Here is a 15391-nt window from a genome sequence, read left to right on the forward strand (position 1 = left end):
TGTAAATTCTTCTCTTTGGCTTCTTGAACCAAGTGTTGGTAACAATCAATCCATTTCGTTCACAAAAGTCAATAAGCATTTGACCTCTGTGATTCCGTCTTCCTAGTCCATGTGATCCAACAATATTCTGATATGGTTCATCTCCAACAATGCTGTTCCAGTCTCCCAATATGATGCTGTTTGTGTCTCCTCTTCCATCTTCCTGAAGAATTTCTTCAATTGTGTCATACACTTTTTCCACTTCATCATCTTCATACTCTGATGTTGGCATATACACTTGCATAATCAGTGTACCGTATTTACGCATGTATAGCCCGCAGCACAATTTTCAGACAGAAATTATAGAAAAAATAATTTTCTTGGAATATTATTTCAGGAATAGAAATTATTCCGAAATTTGGCAACGTTGATTTTTTTTAAATGAAGTGTGATTTCAAATATAAGCCGCACCCCAGTTTTCCTCTTGAATTTTTGGCAAAAAATGTGCGGCCTATACTGCGTAAATACGGTATCTACCAGTTCCACCTTTAACTTCAGAGCAATAATTCTGTCATTACAAATAATCTTCTTCACTACACTTTTATGCACCACTATTGCCACACCTCTTTCAGCCCATTCACCTCCGGAATAATACACTGTATAATCACCACTTCTTATTTCACCTTGTCCTTTCCACCGCACTTCGCTGACACCTAGAACAGACACCTCATTCCTCTGCATTTCCGTTTTCAAATTCTCCAATTTGCCTGCGTGATTCAAGGTCCTTACATTCCATGTTCCAATCAACTTCTTCTATTATCAATAAATATATTGTGAATGAAGGTAGCGGAATTATTAACGATTCTTGTAGGAAAGTATACAGTACCTATTAGGTTTTAAGTGTTTTAACATGTCATCTAATTACGTCTTTTTGCTGCTGGTTTCCATATAATTAATATTGATATCACCACATATTATAAATTTCAAATTATATCTACAGAAGGAATTAAGTATAAAGTCTAGTTTATGAAGAAAATAATGAAAATTGACAAATGGAGCTCTGTATGAGTATATGTTGAAAATAATTATCTTATCCTTGATTACATTTGGAAGTTGATCATATAAAGGAATCGTGAGCTGATCAACTTTACCATTCATACCCCTAATATATTGATGGAAAATCCTAAATACGTTTTTGTGAGTCATCATCCTGATTATTGACTAATTTACTGTTTATAGAATATGATTTATTCGTATAATGAACTTCTCTTTGAATAACATGAGTATTCTTTAATCAACTAGAAGGATTACTATCACAATTTTTGTTAACTGAATTCAGACTTAAATCTCCCATAAAATATCACCATTCCTAGTCACAGGCAACTTTTTTGATCTTGTGGAGTATCTCCAAACCTGTATATCCTCATGCACAGGATAAATTTGTTTGCTATTAGTAGAATGATTTTGTTGTGCTTCCAAATTATCAAAACCTGAAGATGCAGGAACTGTCTGTAAGTTCACCTTCATCACTGATTTCCATTCCAAACTAGTTGAACTATCTACGTTTCTCTCTATTAATCCATAGATTTCCATTGCTACACATATTTGTTTAGCAGTTAGTCTATTTAGATGTAGACCATGTTGAGTGAATGCCTCTCTGTTTAAACTAAACTCTATTATTGTCACACGATTGTAATATTTTGTAACCTTTCCTTAATTTTCGATTAAAAGTCTGAATTTCCTTATTCAGAATGGAGTTGTTTTCTAGGTTGTATCTATATGAAATGTCTAACGCTTTTATGTTTGTATTCATTCGTTTATTTTACATTCCATAGATCCACAGTAGAAAAGGTAGGATATGGAACACGTCAAGTGGTACATATATAAAAGACAAATAAGCCAAAAAATAGAAAATAAAATAAAATGATGACAGAAATATAAAAAGTTCTATTACTAATAGTTTTAAAATATGGTGACAATAAACATAATTTATTAAACTATATATAAATTCTTTGGTATGCCATTGACTTGCAATAGCCTTAAATTGAAGATATTCATCAATGGAATAAAAATAATGATTTAGATCAATTGTATACATCTGGTTGGTGAGCATGGCTCGTTGCACCCCTATCGGATAGTGGGCCCTGATCGCTTCTATCAGCTCCCCATCCGAAGGTCTTGGGTCCAGGTATGAAGCCATGGTCACGTGTTTTAAAAAATGTCCGCTCAGACTCAAACCTGATCTCCGATCATATTTCGCCTGATAGAGCGTACACTTTACAAGAGATTGCCTGGAAGTCGACCACCAGGTATTCAAGAATGCCTTCTTGAATGCCTCGTAGTCTGCCACATTGTGCATTACAGCCTCTACCCATTGCTTGCCTATGTGTCCCACCATGGATCGGCATGCGACTGCCAAACGAAGGGGTTTCGGCACATTGTGAAAGTTAATAAATTCATCGAACCTCCGAAGATGAAATACGGGGTTGGTCTCTGCTGCATCATTATACAGAGGTAATGGAAATTCTGAGTTACTTAGATAGCCCAACAAGGATACATCCTCTGTGTTGGCATGCACTACACACCCATTCATGCTGCTATCACTAGACAATTTATTGCAGGAGGCTGGCTGGTGAGTACAGCAGACTGTTTCACCGACCAATTCACCGCTTGCTTCAGTCACTTCAAGTTCCACCGCAGGGTCATTGGCTGGTCCGGCGGAAAGAGATGTGGCTTCCTGAACTACCACTTGCGCCTCTGTGGCTAAAGCTTGCCTGGCTGGCGTTTCGTTTAATTTAGTCTCTAATGCCAAAACTTTTGCGTTTACCATCTCAAATTGTCTTCCTAATTCCTGAGTGGTTGACTGCGATAACATTTTCTAGGCTCTCTTTCTGTCGTACCATCTGATTGCTCATTTCAGACGTGTGCTCCTGCATCTGATCTGCAAGTTCATTAACTACCAATTAGGTGCTTGTATTGGACTGTTCTAATCTAGAATCAATCTCGTTACCTATGCTCTGCAGCTGCCTCTTGACTGCTGCAAATTCAGATGCGGTTTCAATTTGCACCTGCTTAACTAGCTGGGAGACCCGTCTGGCTTCGGATTCCAGCCTACTATCTAATTCCTTCCTGATTTCCCAAGTTTGAGCCTCGAAACTTTGAAGTAACTTTTCATTTTCTGCTCGTATGTCAGACCTAACTTGGCTCATATCTGACCGAACACTTTCCTGTAACTGTTCTAATTTAGTTTGGTTGGACTGGAGTTCGGCTCTCACATTCTCTTGATTAGCACTTAGATCAGCCTTGACACTAATGAACTGCGCCTGAATATCCTCTCGGTGGCTACTCAAATCTGCTCTAACACTTGCGAAAAACTCTAACAGCATTTGCTGTAGCTGGTTTGTACTGTCTACAGAAGCTGATGTGTTGGAATCACTTTTCTCTGACACTCCGTTGGCCTGGCTCTCCGTCCCTAATTCTGCTTCTTGAGGTCGCATTGTGTCTTTTTCTGGAGTCTCACTCATGCTGCCTAAGCAAAGGGGGGGATAATTTGCGTTTGCGGGGTCTCGCTTCCCTGCCGCTAACTCCTGATTCTCCTCTTGAGCCTCCACAGTACGGCTCCTCAATGATCTGCTGGCTATTATAAAATTTCGTAACTGACCTTGTAGTTGCGTTCGGTGTACCTTGTGTGAACTGTCGGAGCAGTAGAACTAGTAGTATGCAGCTCCGTCCATCCTGACTCTTGTTCCAATTGTCGGGAGTTGTTTCCTCTGGCGTCATGCGTTGTGTTGCGCTTCTCTCTTCGTACCCTCGTCGTCGCTGAGACGTTGGGCGTCACGTTGGCTGTGCCACCTTTCTTTTTAACCGCCCACCCTTAATAAGGCCTCTTGTTGCCCTCAAGATGGTTGCCACTTGTCACTTAGACTGCCCTACCTGGTGCTGCCTCCGTTGAAGTTGTTAGGGCGTGGCTGGTTCCGGCTTGACCCGGCTCCACCGCTTCCTCCTTCCGTTGCTGATTACGGGGTTGGAATTTCAGCATAGAACCTGATATTATGGGCGCCAGCAAACAGCTAGGTGCTGTTTGCGATTCATTTTAAAGGAGGGAAGGCGTGAGTGGGGTGGAAGCTGGCGATGGGTTCGACTAGCTCCTGGCGATGAGTTCTCTCCTCAGGTCGGCTAAGGGTCAGGCTCGGCCAAGTGAGGGTGAAGCACTTCTGACCAACACAATGCACTTTGCCACTGGAACACTTTATTGTTTCTCACAGTCACTCGGAGTCTAAATCTACACTATCAGGCCTAGTCTCGGCTTCCAAGCCGCCGGTGTTGCACTTGCCCAAATTATTTAGTTTAACCCGCAAGTATATTCGCGAGTTTTAACTCCGCCAAGTTCCAAGTTTTGTAGCAGACTCTTAATCTTAAACTGGACTCTCTGCCGAGCAAGAGGTCCTAACTGAATTGTATCCGCCTCCTCTCTCCTCCTCCTAAATTCCCGGATAGGTGGATTCAAATAAGAGGAGTTGGCTTAAATTTTGTTCCGGCCAATGACCGATTGTTTTAGAAGTAGTTTCAGCCTAAAATTCCAAACGGCGAAACTGACAGAGATGTAACTTACGAGGGGTCGCTAATGAACTCCTGGCCCTCCCACTATTGACTTATGACGGGTTGCGACTGTCACGTCTCGAATTCTCAAAGTGTCTTGACGCCGTAAGTCAACTTCTCAATTTCTAAAGAAACTCAGTGGGGGTTCCATGAAGTATCATTTCTGCCCTTTTCGAAGCAACACCAAAGGCCTGGAAGCAAGAACTAAGAGATGTCCTTGTCCGCGCAAGTTCGGTCTATCTGCTTGTTCTGACTGTGTCTTAACCTATGCTTCTTTGTAATTCTCACAATTCTACTTTACGTTAACTACTGAAATAGAAAGAGGGGGGAAGGATTTCAATGGTTCAGTTACATATCCAATGGGTACCAGGCGCTTTATTACCGGAAGTAAAGCAGCCAGGGCGTGAAACTAGCCACCCACCTCCAACCAGCGCCAAGGTCAAGAAAATGTCATCTGTACATCCACTCCCCCATATATCTTCATGGCACAGTGCTTAATTGGTTAAGCACAGGGAAAATTTTACCTCTCTTTTTTCTTTTTTAATGAAATTCCTTACATGAGCAAGCAGCGGATGAGCTTGATAAACTACAAAGAACGTCCTTGAAAATGCCGTGTATGCATACTGTATTATGAAGTACACCCTTTCCAATCTTATTTACTAAATATTACAATTTTTGTGCCCACCAAGAATGAGATGTAACTTCTCAGATGTCTGGAATGCATAATGCAGTTCTCTCAGGAATGGAGACCATCTCACTTCCTCCAGCACTTGTCTTTCCGTTCTTGTGTACTCTACAATTTTTTCTGTTTTGATGATGTCAGCCTTTGCCAATACCTTCATGGCATACAGATGACCAGAATCAGCACTGTCTGTCTTCCGGACCAGGAAATCTTTTCCAAAGGCTGCAACAAAGGAACACAGTTTCAGTTACTTTATACATGCCCATCTTGTGCTCTCAGTGTTTTTCTTTTGTAGACTGTGAAGAGTTCTGACAATGGTGTATAACACTCAGAGTTACTGGGTTTTTGAACTTTGTCCATCATCCAGTATTTTAAAAACTAGAAAACACGTTTTGGGAACTGGATCTATTTCCAACCTAAGGTGAGGAGGGACACATTGATCATTTAAACCTCCGAGAGGAAAATGTTGAGGATAGAGAGTGAACATTTTTTAGTCAGGTCTTACAAAAAGCAAGAAAAGTAAACAGGTCACAAATGGAAGTAAAACTGCTGTAATGCATGTAATAGGTTTTCTATGTGTATCACTAGGTAGCAGCACAGTCTAGCTTCATGACAGTCTAGGTTAGCAGACAGTCATGCCCATGTTCAGAAGCTGGTTCCAGTAGTCAGAATGGTGACCGTGACTGAGAAGTGTATTATTGGAGAACAGCAGTCTGTTGTGAGATTTCTGTGGACAAAAGGACTCAATGCAAAGGATAATCATAAAGAAATGCTTCCTGTTCACAGTGGGAAGTGTTTGTTATGTAAAGCAAATCACAACTGGGTCAAGAAATTCTCTCAAGGACTTTCAAAAGTCGCAGCTGATGCCTGACCATGTCACCCTGGTGAGAGTGCGACAGAAGCAACCGTGCACTGGGTGGAAGACTTGATTCCATCTCGCAAAACGATAACTATAGACAGCGTAGCAACTGCACTAGGGTGTTCCCATGGCTTAGCATTCAGCATAATGCAAGATCATTTGAAGTTTCAGAAAGCATGCACACAGTGGGTGTCCTGAGAACTGAAGGATCTAGAAAAAATTAACAAATGGGTTTGTCCTTGCAACATCTCTCATGGTCCATACAAGGGAACTGCAATGCTATGTGATGCGGTCATACTGTGGCACCAGGAGAACGCACTAAGCAAGTTCTGTCTAGAGTCAATGAGGGTAATATAAACACCCAGCGTAGAAAATAGAGAATTCCATTAGTGATAGGTTGCAACTATACATGTGTGTCTTTACAGGGATGTCAAGCTTTACACAATTTACGTCAACTACTTGGATACGTAACAGGCAACTGGAGCACACATTTTTGGAAGTGGCTGTACTTTTCTTGGGAAAGTAGTGCATCCTATATCAAATGCACTATTTTGAGCCATGTTATGGCTCTTGGATGATGTCATGCCTTCCAGCCATGTTAATCCCTACCCCTTCATCCCATGCTGGAGTGTATCACGTGGGATTCCGCTTCCTCTCCCCATCCCCTCCCCAAATGGCTCAGAAGAAGCCGGTTAGTGAATCTAAATTCATTCGCTGCTTGGATCCACAGCGTATCGGACGTACGCGGCCAGCCTGGGATTTTTTCAAATTCGGTTTCGGAAGGCATTCTAAATTATGTCTGGGCGGTTGTGCTGGCAACACACGTCGGGGGTTTTGCTTGCATTATAAGTTATTGTGTAGCAGAGCGATGGGCTTAATTTAACGTTACGTCATTGTTTTTTCTTTCCTAGGAATCGCCTGTGGGCAAGGAATATTTGTTAACGTTTATTTTGTGCCTGCTGAAGTAGCATGATGGTAAACAAGAGTAATAAGCAGTGAGCGTGGGCTATTAAGTGTAGTCTGATGACGCAGTTAAGGCAAGAGTAAAGTAACTGACAGATGTGGTCACAGGTTGTGTGTTTTTGGGCCCACGGCTTCTATTAAGTTCTATTTGTTGTATTCTGGTTTTTTGTGTTTCTCTTATTAAATTAATTTATTATTGTGAACTAGTCTTGTTGATTGGAAGCGTCTCCCTGCTGTGGCTTGGAGTCCCTATTATACCTAGGGAGCATTGTGAACATAACATGAGAGCCCCTGATGTTGCGCAGCTCCTGTCTTGGACGTAATAAGTGCTAGATATCAGGAAGGAGACGGTGCAATTTCATTTATGGGAAAGAATATTTTTACTCTGGTTGTTGGTTTCATCACCAGAGCCACCACAGCTTGCAAAAGCTGAACACTTCTTGCCATTTCAATACATGGTGCAAGCAACTTTCCCATTTCCCTACAGATGGAAATTATGTTCTACCAACTTCTCTTATTATCTATATGAATGTAAGGTGTACGATGCTACAATTTATTATTACTATTGTTGAAGGTTATGGGGGAAAACTAATAACTTGATGGTATTATTAACCTTTAAAAACTAGTGGTTCCTCAAGTACCACCCGACTTAACATGCTAACAATCTCCCGGCAGTTTACATTTGTCTGTTCCATAGGATTCTAGCAATAAACAGTGACTGGTTCATATGGTTGCGAGTCTCAAGGGACTCGGACCCGAGAAACACTGCGCNAGAAGATTTAACTGACTACATTATGTCGGTAGTTGCAGCAGCATGAATATTGGAATTCGTTGGAACCGAACCCCAATTAGTTCAGTGTATTGTTCAGAATCTTCATCCAAAGATAAAATCCCACTGCATATTTCAAAAGCGACCTGAGTCGATTTCGGAACTATTTTCCTTCGCTACTGCTGTAAAAGAAGCGACAGCAGTCGAAGACCAGTGGAAGCAAAGGGCTGTGTCCCTTCCACAGGGGGGTGCTCCCCGGGCGAATACCCAGGGTCAAACCAAGGTATCGCCAACAGAGAGCAAGCCCGAATGTTGGGTCTGCGGTAAGGTGGGTCATTTACAGCAGGCCTGTCCATCCAGGACGCGTCCAAACTTAAGAGCCGCACGTTTGGGAAAGGTCTACAGCGCTCGGCAATGAGTACCGTCTTCCGGGTGCCTAGCTTATTCCAGCCTCGGGCAATATGTCATCCATGTGATGCGAGTTCAATGAACCCATATGTGGTATTGGTATTGGGGCGTTTTGGTTACCCGCCATGTTTGATTCAGGATCATCCCGCTCCTTTATAAGGCAAGATGCGTTCAAAAATATCGAGCAGTTAAAGCTGCTGTTTAAATTAGAGCAGGCAGAAGAGCGCTGTGTAATGGTAAACGGACAGCCCTGTGTGATTTCGGAAATGGCAATGTTAAGTATTAAAATAGGCTCCTTTTCATGGAATCATCGTTTCTTGATTTTGGGTGAGTGTTCCATTCCTTGTATCTTGGGCGTGGACTTTATGACGCGCGTGAAGATGCGATTGGATTTTGTGACCAGACAGTATAGCTTCTCTTTTCATTGTGAACAGGAATTTCCGTTTGAGGCCTTTGACCTTAAGCTATGTGCGTCGCAAAAATTTCTGCGCCCTAAGAAAGTTACGACGGGATTAATGTGTGAATCCCTGTCGGCAGAGTCAAGTGAGTCCACAGATATTTTGGGCCTGTTACGAAGTTTTCCGGCCTTATTTTCTGAGAGGCTAGGCACAGTAGGGGTATGGTTTGTCATTTGGACCTAATCGATGGCAATCCGGTACGTAGTAGGCCGTATCAGTGTTCGCCTCCGCACTTGCAGCTGCTGCGCGAGATTGTCCAAAATTTATTGGACAAGGGAGTTATTCGTAAGAGCTATTCACAATATGCCAGTCCGGCATTTTTGGTCCCAAAACCATCTGGGGGTCAGCGGATGGTCGTGGATTATCGTCTTTTGAACAAAAAGATCGTGTTTGACGCATTTCCCATACCTAATGTAGAGTGTGCGTTTGCCCATTTCAGCAAGGCAACTATTTTCTCAGTGTTAGATTTAAATTCTGCTTATTATCAGATTCCATTATCTGCCAAGAGTCGCAAGGTTACGGCGTTTTGCACTCCCTTTGGACTCTTCGAGTTCGTGAAGTTGCCCATGGGGATTAGTGTAGGATGCCAGGTGCTTTCCCGCGTGGTCGACTCCTTGTTGGGCGACCTCAAGAATAAATTCATTTACAACTTTATGGACGACTTGGTTGTGTATTCTCGCTCGCGGGAGGAACACATGCAGCATTTGAAGGAAGTCTTCACGAGATTGGAGAAGGCGGGTCTCACGCTAAATCGGGATAAGCTTCAGTTGGCGAAGCAGGAAATACCGTTTCTTGGACATCTCATTTCCGCACAAGGAATCCGGATTTTACCTGAGAGGGTAGAGGCTATAAGAACGTTTCCTCCCCCCAAGAACCTAAAGGCGGTTCGCAGGTTTTTGGGGATGGCTGGTTTTTACGGCAGGTTTATACGGAACTTTTCTCATCTAGCCGAACCCCTGCATGCCTTGAAGCGCAAGAACGCGTGTTTTGAGTGGGGTCAGTCCCAGCAATCGGCGTTCTTACTGCTGAAAGAGGCGCTAATGACGCCTCCGGTCTTGCAGATTCCGGATTTTTCCTCACGCTTCTCCCTTGTGTGTGATGCTAGTGACGTTGCCATCTCGGCGGTTCTCCAACAAAAGAACGGAGAGCAATGGGCGCCGATCGCTTACGCGAGCCGTTTGTTGTCACCAGCGGAACGAAGATACGCTGTTTATGAAAAGGAATGTTTGGCCATGGTCTATGGCTGTGAGAAGTACAGAACCTATTTAGAACATAACGAATTTGACCTTTTCACTGACAATCAAGCCTTGGCTTGGCTATTACGCCACGCAAAGGAGTTGGGTAGGATTGGGCGATGGATCCTCCGCTTAGCGCCATTCAAATTTCGCACTACCCCCATCAGGGGCCAGGACGTGGTGGCGGATTGCCTGACGAGACAGCATGAACAACCCTGTGACGAAGTCACATTTTCGGTCCTGATATTGGGCCAGCTTCCCGAGGCCTTTAAGTCGATCGCCGAATACCAAAAGAAGGACCCCCTGTGTAGGGATATTTATCAGAAGGTAATTCAGCAGGACCCGGCGGCAAGACAATTTAGGTTAGTGAATGGCACCTTACTGTACCAACCGTCCAGAGCGAGGGCTAAGCGTTACCTCCTTCCAGAGCTATTACGGCCGATGCTGTATGAGTATTTTCATCAGTCTCATTTGAGCGCCCATTTGGGGGTAACGAAGACGCTCAACCGCATCGCGAAGGTGTTCTATTGGCCCAAGATGAGGAGCGAGGTGGCTGCCTGTGTACGGAGGTGCCAGGATTGCCAGCGGGCGAAGCCGGCTCCGGACACATGGGTCGGTTTCCATAGTAGTAAGGTGGTGACTCGCCCAATGGAGCGAGTCTTCATGGACTTCGTTGGGCCAATCATTTGGAGTCGAAAAGGAAATATAGCTATTTTAGTCATTTTGGATGGATTTTCCAAATTCGTGAGTTTTTACCCGGTCCGCCGAATTTCGGCGGAGGTAGTTAAAACCTGTTTAGTAGAAAGGTTCTTTCCATTTTTTGGAGTTCCTCAAGAGATTGTGTCTCATAATGCCACCGTCTTCAGGTCTAAGATCTTTTACGATTTGTGCTTCTCCTGGGGAATTAAACACATTACCACCTCGCCATATTACCCCCAAGCTTCCCAGGTCGAGCGATTTAATCGGAACCTGAAGGTGGCTTTATCAATTTACCATCATTCACAGCACACTCATTTGGACGACCATTTGCCATCCTTGGCTCTGGCCTTTAATACAGCCTGGCATGAGTCGACTGCAGCGACTCCTGCTTCGCTGTTTTTGGGTAGGGAGTTGAATCATCCCTTAAGCTTAAAATGGAAATTTAGCAAGCTAGATATGGAAGGGGAAGTTAAGGATATACGTAAATTCTGGGAGGTAGCCCTAAATAATTTGCGGAAGGCTCGAGCTCGTGTGGCTGAAAGATACAATTTGGCTAGGAGGCAGGTAGATTTTCGAGTGGGCGATTTGGTCCTGCTTAGGCTACACCCGCTCAGCTCTAGATCAAGGCAGCGTTCCGCTAAACTGGACCTGAGATGGTCCGTCCCCTAGAAAATTGCAAGATTTGTGTCCCCAGTAACGGTTTTGTTGGCAAATCCCGACACGGGAGTCATAGTTTGTAAGGCTCATGTCTCACAATTGAAAAGACATTTCCCACGACAAGGCACGCATTTGGAGGTATCATAGTTGGTTTCTGGCGATATCCTTATGCTATGTGAAGTTTGAAGCTTAACCACACAGGCAAGATATGTGATTGTAAATATGTACTTATATTATGTTTTCTTCTGAGCAGGGATGTAGTTTATGTCCTAAATACCAGTTCCTTAGGCTGGGTAAGGCGGTCGTGCACGATGGACGANGGATCGAGGGGGGGGGATACTGAGCCATGTTATGGCTTTTGGATGATGTCATGCTTTCCAGCCATGTTAATCCCTACCCCTTCATCCCGTGCTGGAGTGTATCACGTGGGATTCTGCTTCCTCTCCCCGTCCCCTCCCCAAATGGCTCAGAAGAAGCCGGTTAGTGAATCTAAATTCATTCGCTGCTTGGATCCACAGCGTATCGGATGTACGCGGCCAGCCTGGGATTTTTTCAAATTCGGTTTCGGAAGGCATNCTGGTGCGGGGTGCAACTGATCACCACGCCAGTCAGAGACGATTCCGGACCTAAGCAATAGCACCAGTGTGAGTCGGGGTCGGTTGGAGAGCCTACCCAAAATGGGGATCCTTGAACGGACAGTGAGGGGTGAAGTGCAGCATTAATGTTTTTCTGGATGAGCAGAGACAGAGGGATCGAGGGGGGGGGATACTGAGCCATGTTATGGCTTTTGGATGATGTCATGCTTTCCAGCCATGTTAATCCCTACCCCTTCATCCCGTGCTGGAGTGTATCACGTGGGATTCTGCTTCCTCTCCCCGTCCCCTCCCCAAATGGCTCAGAAGAAGCCGGTTAGTGAATCTAAATTCATTCGCTGCTTGGATCCACAGCGTATCGGATGTACGCGGCCAGCCTGGGATTTTTTCAAATTCGGTTTCGGAAGGCATTCTAAATTATGTCTGGGCGGTTGTGCTGGCAACGCATGTCGGGGGTTTAGCTTGCATTATAAGTTATTGTGTGGCAGAGCGATGGGCTTTAATTTAACGTTACGTCATTGTGTTTTCTTTCCTAGGAATCGCCTGTGGGCAAGGAATATTTGTTAACGTTTATTTTGTGCCTGCTGAAGTAGCATGATGGTAAACAAGAGTAATAAGCAGTGAGAGTGGGCTATTAAGTGTAGTCTGATGCCGCAGTTAAGGCAAGAGTAAAGTAACTGACAGATGTGGTCACAGGTTGTGTGTTTTTGGGCCCACGGCTTCTATTAAGTTCTATTTGTTGTATTCTGGTTTTTTGTGTTTCTCTTATTAAATTAATTTATTATTGTGAACTAGTCTTGTCGACTGGAAGCGTCTCCCTGCTGTGGCTTGGAGTCCCTACTATACCTAGGGAGCATTGTGAACATAACATGAGAGCCCCTGACGTTGCGCCGCTCCTGTCTTGGACGTAATAAGTGCTAGATATCAGGAAGGAGATGGTGCAATTTCATTTATGGGAAAGAATATTTTTACTCTGGTTGTTGGTTTCATCACCAGAGCCACCACAGCTTGCAAAAGCTGAACACTTCTTGCCATTTCAATACATGGTGCAAGCAACTTTCCCATTTCCCTACAGATGGAAATTATGTTCTACCAACTCCTCTTATTTTCTATATGAATGTAAGGTGTACGATGCTACAATTTATTATTACTATTGTTGAAGGTTATGGGGGAAAACTAATAACTTGATGGTATTATTAACCTTTAAAAACTAGTGGTTCCTCAAGTACCACCCGACTTAACATGCTAACAATCTCCCGGCAGTTTACATTTGTCTGTTCCATAGGATTCTAGCAATAAACAGTGACTGGTTCATATGGTTGCGAGTCTCAAGGGACTCGGACCCGAGAAACACTGCGCTGGCAAGGGCCAGTAGCATGTGAAAAAAAGACAGACCCGTCTTCTCGTCAGAGTGGATGCCCCACAAAAAACAAAACCGTAATGTTCAACAGTAATAAATATCTGGTCATGAGCCCCAGATGGGGCTCGACACCAAGACTTACTGACTGAACATCAGTTGCAACGTGACTTGGACTTGGTTCCCTCAACTGTATTAACCAGCTGATTATTTTACTAGACAGTCAATGTGTTTCCCACAAGGTATGGACTGAATTTTTTTACTTTATGTAGAATAAATCCATCCCTTAAAGGGTTAAACGTCTTTAAGCACAGTTGAGACTTCATGAAACAACAAGCCCTCCCTTGCTTGATATGTGTCAAATTTATTTTGTAGTCTGCCTGAATCCCTATAACTTGCATCTGCAACAAATATGAGTCATCACAAATTATACTCACCTCTAGCTCCCAGAACACTGAGCACATCAAAGTTCTTGCGGGACACTGGGTTGACCTTCTCGGGTGCCATAGGCTTTGTGACATCTGCTGTAACAAGAGAAAGACACCACAATTATTGTCATGACAGGAAAGCAAGTGCAATTAAAACAATGCACAAGTCATGCATTAGTTGTTACCCCCCATATGAATGAGCATTACATACTGCTAGCTGCAAGGACTCAGGTCTTGCTCGGGATAAGTTAGCAGGCTCCAGTTCAACTGAACATAGCACACTAAAGTGGTTATCATACATGAGCAAGTCTTTGGTCTCCCATGCAACAACTGCAAACATGCCAGATCCCTACAGAAATGCAACTGGAAGTTGTTTTCAATATTATATTTCAGCATCCTGTTACACTCACACAATATATATGGATAAATACCGTCTTAAGTGCAACAAATTTTATTGTAGTTTTTACTTCTTTTCCTCCTCCTCCTCCAAACATGTAGTGTGGAGGAGGAAAAGAAGTAAAAACTACAATAAAATTTGTTGCACTTAAGACGGTATTTATCCATATATATTGTGTGAGTGTAACAGGATGCTGAAATATAATATTGAAAACAACTTCCAGTTGCATTTCTGTAGGGATCTGGCATGTTTGCAGTTGTTGCATGGGAGACCAAAGACTTGCTCATGTATGATAACCACTTTAGTGTGCTATGTTCAGTTGAACTGGAGCCTGCTAACTTATCCCGAGCAAGACCTGAGTCCTTGCAGCTAGCAGTATGTAATGCTCATTCATATGGGGGGTAACAACTAATGCATGACTTGTGCATTGTTTTAATTGCACTTGCTTTCCTGTCATGACAATAATTGTGGTGTCTTTCTCTTGTTACAGCAGATGTCACAAAGCCCATGGCACCCGAGAAGGTCAACCCAGTGTCCCGCAAGAACTTTGATGTGCTCAGTGTTCTGGGAGCTAGAGGTGAGTATAATTTGTGATGACTCATATTTGTTGCAGATGCAAGTTATAGGGATTCAGGCAGACTACAAAATAAATTTGACACATATCAAGCAAGGGAGGGCTTGTTGTTTCATGAAGTCTCAACTGTGCTTAAAGACGTTTAACCCTTTAAGGGATGGATTTATTCTACATAAAGTAAAAAAATTCAGTCCATACCTTGTGGGAAACACATTGACTGTCTAGTAAAATAATCAGCTGGTTAATACAGTTGAGGGAACCAAGTCCAAGTCACGTTGCAACTGATGTTCAGTCAGTAAGTCTTGGTGTCGAGCCCCATCTGGGGCTCATGACCAGATATTTATTACTGTTGAACATTACGGTTTTGTTTTTTGTGGGGCATCCACTCTGACGAGAAGNCTTCAACTGAATTGAACTGAATTGAATTTATTTGCATTCCATAGATCCTAAGTAGGTTAATACCTCTGGATAATAGAACAAGTCAAAATAATACCTACTGGTACACGTAATTTTATCTTAAACTAATACGGCTTAATTCTACATTATTCTCTATTTACATTGAGGTGTTCGTCTACAGAGTAGACGGAATGAGCATCCAGATATTTCTTTAGCTCTGATTTAAAATGTTTAGTATCATTACTCAAGTTTTTGATACTCTGTGGAAGACTACTGTACACTTTTATGCCAGAAAAGTAGACTCCTTTTTGATATAGTGATAAGTTTGATGAAGGTAG

The 15391-nt window shown here is 43.1% G+C and overlaps 1 protein-coding gene across 3 annotated transcripts in view; it reads right to left on the reverse strand.

Annotated features, from left to right (window-relative positions):
• Positions 1–5054: 5054 nt before the first annotated feature.
• The window catches only part of LOC111868339 (ribosomal protein S6 kinase alpha-5-like), a 16576-nt gene continuing 6239 nt past the window's right edge, over positions 5055–15391 (reverse strand). For 2 of the 3 annotated variants that reach the window (XM_033753015.1, XM_023858898.2), the window contains 2 exons: positions 13696–13782; positions 5055–5482 (listed from right to left, as the gene is read on the reverse strand). In XM_033753015.1, the coding sequence (XP_033608906.1) occupies positions 5238–5482; positions 13696–13782 (332 nt within the window). In that variant the 3' untranslated portion in view covers positions 5055–5237. The remainder of the gene's footprint in view (positions 5483–13695; positions 13783–15391) is intronic. The other variant, XM_033753014.1, reaches the window with a different exon arrangement.

This window comes from Cryptotermes secundus, unplaced genomic scaffold (assembly GCF_002891405.2).
Source record: "Cryptotermes secundus unplaced genomic scaffold, Csec_1.0 scaffold1474, whole genome shotgun sequence".
Classification (NCBI taxonomy): domain Eukaryota; kingdom Metazoa; phylum Arthropoda; class Insecta; order Blattodea; family Kalotermitidae; genus Cryptotermes; species Cryptotermes secundus.